Source organism: Alligator sinensis, unplaced genomic scaffold (genome assembly GCF_000455745.1).
Source record: "Alligator sinensis unplaced genomic scaffold, ASM45574v1 scaffold394_1, whole genome shotgun sequence".
Taxonomy (NCBI): Eukaryota; Metazoa; Chordata; order Crocodylia; family Alligatoridae; genus Alligator; species Alligator sinensis.
In genome coordinates, this window is record NW_005842273.1 from 1,408,101 (window position 1) to 1,413,092 (window position 4,992).

The following is a 4,992-nucleotide window of genomic DNA, read 5'->3' on the forward strand; positions in this document are numbered from 1 at the left end:
TCAAAGATTCCCTGGAGAAGTTTATCTTGCTTAAAATGTGACATTATGACTATTAGATATCTCCTACTGAGTTTGAGAATCATGCAGGAATGTACCTGTATTCATACAGAGCACCAGTAACTAAAATCTGGGGTTCTCAAAGGCATATGATACCACCTGTATGTGTCTCTGTGACACATCAAAGCCTAAGCAACTATATTTTAATAAAAACATTTATGCAAATATTGCCCTTTCTGAGTGTAATCCTTAAGCTTTATGCAAATGTCAGTAGATGGGATCTCTAACAACAATGATAACTACCAGATGGTTTTTCATTGGGCTTCCCTCCCCACCCCACTCCAACTCTTCCCCTCCCCAACTTCTGCGATTTGAAAATATGATGATTTCATGCATGATTTTATATAGCACTATTCTATAAGAGGCAGTACCATTTTCCCCCCTAAAATATTAAGGGAAATTACCCTTTATTCAAAAAACAGTTGGGAAAGTTGTGATCTTGTCATGAGGTTGTTCTTTTGTGTGGTATCTTTAAAAACTCATTACTCACTCATCTGTATTCAACTCCAGGAGTACATGGGAGGAGGAGGTCTAAACAGACTGTATTTTCTACGCAGTGCCTGCCTGCTCAGTAATGGACATAATCATGAACCCCATTAGCTAAGCAAATGCCTTAACCTAGTTGTTAAAACCATATTTTGTAGCCGCAATAGTAAATGCACCATTTTATGTTAACCTTTAGTCTTTGATTCCTGACCAAAAAATCCTTTCAGCACAAAAACAATTGTCAAATGCGTGAAAATACTTTGAATTCATGGAGCTATGAACTATAAGAGATTACACACAGATTTTGATATAGTATAATTACCTACAGCTGAAAGGGGCAGCATCTCATCTTCAGCTACATATGGGAGATATGGATATACCCCAAAACATCTAGTCATTACTCATATGCAGTTATTTTAATGCTCACAAAGCTCTTTTGTCTAATGAATTGCAGAATAAGAATAACAGAGGTAGAATATACATTTAGGCTTAGCTTGATTTAAAGAAACAAACTTGTAGTGCTGTAGAAAAATAAATAAGAGTAGGGAAAATTAAATTTCCATCCTTGTACTGTCTTTGTTCCCTAAGGAGATGGAGAAAAAAAATGTATTCTGCTATCCAGCCCCAAATATATTGCACCAAACAGTGCACAATGGACCGATTCCACCCTGCTACTAAACCATTCTCTGAGGACTGGGAAGGAGCAGTACCCAGAGGAGCCATCTAATGTGGCTCTGTTCAAAGAGTATCTTTCTTCCCTTTATGCCCCTGCACTGCCATAGTATATTTTTAAAAGGATGTTAAAGAAGTCACTGCAGCAAATTCATGCTGCTATTACTTGTACAAAATAGGGCAGTATGTTCTTTTTTACATTCAGCAATTATTAAACACCTTTATTAAGTAATGCATATGGCAAAACAGGTGATTAGAGCACACAAATGAAAAAGGCCAAGCCCTTCAGCCTTTCATAAAAGATAATACACCTTCTCAAAGTCAATTGATTAGTATTTTAAGCCAAAGCTTTAATCAATATAGTGAATTTCCCTTAATTCCCCTTTTATTTGTTAAAAGTATGCTATGTGTATACACATTTTGAAGCAGCAATGGGTCTTCTTTTATTTTTCTGATTTTTGTGTGCAGTTTCTAAAGCAGGATTAAAAGAAATATTAGCAGCCCAGATTCTGCTATCCAGCCCCAAATGTATATGCTCCATTACTGTAAACCCAACCTGGCACACTGAGTCAGATCAACTCATGCATTTAGACTCAAAACCTCTGATAAAACCTAATTAACTCTCTTGACCACCCTTACTATGTTATCAAATAGAAAGACACATATAATTCCCTTTCTGATTTACAGGGGCAAAATACTTTAGAAATGTATAGAATGCCAGAAGACTCAAACTTGAATCAGATGCATGCATATTTTAGGAATAAAAGACCACACAGACAAGTCCCACAACACCTAATAGCCTCTCTTTTTTAGGACAACATGTTGGATTTCATAGCATTGGGATACAGTATGTATGTAGCATCCCAATGCTACAGTAATCTGAAACAGAAGACACTACCACAACATTTGGTTCAGAGTTTAAATTTTAAAAAATCTATTTAAAACTTGAGGTAAACCTCTAGGCCTCTTTTCAGCAATCCTTCACTGTTCAGCAAAATTCTGAGGCTCTCGCATAATTTTTGCAGCCATGCAAAAGTCCTATTGACTTCAATGAGACTTAAGAATGATCTTAAAGGCTTTGCTGAATAGGGACTTCAAAAAAATGCTTAAATGCTTAGAACTAAATTTGAGCCCAGGTAAACACATAGGAGGAGGATTTAGTTATATAATGATAGGGTGTCACAACATTCAAATCGAGATTCTGAACAGCCTAACTCAAGAGATCCTATTCAGACCTATCTCTACATTCGATGGATGTTGGAAGCAGCAAGTAAGGGCTGCCTCTGTCGTAGGAACCCTTATTTCAATTTACTCAGTGGCCTCTGCTGAAGTTTGATTAACAGTGTCAACTTTTTGTGACTATCTACAAAACAGGAACTCTCACTTCAGTCATGAAACAGTCTCTTGCTCAGGTAAAGCCTAAAAGCCACTCCCCTTAAAAGAGGGGCAAGATTTTAAGGTGCATCTATGCTACACTAACTGCAACTCAGTAGATACACCCAAGCTAACTTTAAACAAGCAACTCAGGTACAGCTAATCAGCATAGATGTGGCAACTCAAGGCTCACCTAGCTTGGCATTTTTTTTTTTACATGAGGTACAGTCACTGCAGTGGAAATATATCCTTGATGACAGCATGGAGTAACTTGCAAAGCATAAAGGGCCCAATCCTATGAGGTGCGAAGAGCGATCAACTGACCCTGACTTCATGTGGAGTTAGGAGCAGTCAGCAGACCAAGGGACAGCTACAAATCTTGAACTTCATGCAAAATTGATTTCAAATTTTAAATATTTAAACCAAAAAGGAGTCTTTGGATAAAGGCAGTGGAAGCACTGCTGACACAACACAATTTTCAAGCCGTTACCTTTGGAGCCTTTAAAGACAATCTTTAAAAACTGTCTTTTGATGTCAGCGGTGCATGCCATAACCCTGTACAGTATCATTCCATACTGCTTTATTGATGGCAGTTTTTCAGGTGTGTGGTCCAAGTTAGGTTTAGCTGACATAAAAGTTTAAAATATGCAAAAGGTTACCTTTTTTTGATGCTTCAAAACTGTCATACAGATTTATCTTTTGGGTGTCATATGTTAATGTGGTGTTTGGCAGTAGCGTTCTGTTTCTGTTGATTGTGTTTACAGCAAATCTGAAGGCTAATTCCTCAGCTCCCATTGGGCCAGATTCCACACATTCAAAAATACCCCCTGGTAAAGAGAAAAAGGGAGAGAGGAGGGGGAAAGAGAGACAGAGAGGGAGAAGCCAGTTAGCCAAAACATGCAGCACACATTTCAAATGATCATTTCCAAGTCAGACACAAATTCATGGGAATTTTGTCCTATTTGGCTCCCTGATACCAATGGAAAACCCTCTGTGACTTCAATGGGTGGTGCATCAGGCCTTGGTTGCACAATAGCAACACAAGTTTTTCAGAGGATCAAGTTCATACAGCTTTAAATTGTAATGTTTTCTTATTCTGCAATCCCTTTATTCATAGGGAATTCGTTTTTTAATTCTACATAATTAAAAAAGGAATCAGTGTATAATAATTTGAACTAGGATTAAATAAAACAAGGTACTGAAATGCAAGAAAAGTGAAGAACTTGTGACATGAATGACACTTCTGATTGCACTTAAGTCCCTGCCATTTCCATACATCATCTGTTTCCTATGAGGAAAAAGATATAAAATGTTTGGATGTCCATTCTCCATTGCATGCTAGACTTTCTATGCAGCTTTAATAGACTAAAGGGGTCTGAATAGAAACACACACACACACACACAATCATTGAAAGTGGGGGACTAAGCAGACTTGTTGGAGTGACTCTGTACCACCCCTTCTCACAGCCTTATGTGAAAGGGTTCAGGTGTGCTCTGCTTCAGCAAATCTCGTCTAGGGATAACCCACTGTACTCAGAATGTAAATTCATCTTCAATGAGGCTGTAATTATGAACACGGTAGGGTTAGAATATGGACACTGTAAAAACAGCTTATAAAGATACCCATGTCCCCGTTCCCTCTGTTAGCACCATTTGTTAACTCCTTTGTTAACTCCTGTGTGAATTCAGTTTGTCCCCTGATTTCTTCCTTCTCCCTAACAAGGCTTTATTGGGGCCAAAATCTGAGTAAATGCAAATGCCTGCACCCATTTTGTACAATCACTAAATACTTGTAGGATCTTGTCTTTTCTTCCTTCTATGTACACATATTTTTGGCAAAAAATGACTTCTGAGGGAGCTGAAACCTAGCACCCTGAATCAGTGCATTCACAGCTGAAAGGTTTTTAGAAGTGTAGTTTTCCAGGGCAGCCACACACAATCTGATAAGGCTTAAATGGAGGACAGCCAAGGGCCACCATGCCTGGGATCATTAATTATGAGTCAGGTTTTATTTCAGCTCAGCAGACATTTTTCATTCACTCTTTTGTACTATCTTGTGCCTGTTCATTTCTGAACCAATGTTGCTACCTGGCTCTACATTACCCAAAAAATTCAGCACTCGGCTGCTTTTCAGCAGAAAGCTTTTGTCAGAGCCTAGATACAGAGAAGCTGACTCAGACTAAACTTTTCAAACTATAACCAGAGTACAAACAATATTGCTGAAGAGCTGAGCAGCCAGCTACCCCTATTAGAAAAGAATGTGCATTTGGCGAGCACCTCAGCACTTCCCTTTTTCATACATTATTAAATACTAAAAGGCTTTTCACTTTACAAGTCTCCTGTTTCTTTCAACCTGCTTCTCACCACAGGATGGAGAATAGGTGTTAATTTTTTCCCTACCGG

At 38.3% G+C, this 4,992-nt stretch overlaps 1 protein-coding gene across 1 annotated transcript in view; it reads right to left on the minus strand.

Annotated features, from left to right (window-relative positions):
* Positions 1-4,992, minus strand: part of LOC102371662 (glutamate receptor ionotropic, kainate 2) — a 676,963-nt gene that overhangs the window by 476,002 nt on the left and 195,969 nt on the right. Inside the window, exon 2 of the mRNA XM_006027905.1 lies at positions 3,249-3,416. Within this exon, the coding sequence (XP_006027967.1) occupies positions 3,249-3,416 (168 nt within the window). The remainder of the gene's footprint in view (positions 1-3,248; positions 3,417-4,992) is intronic.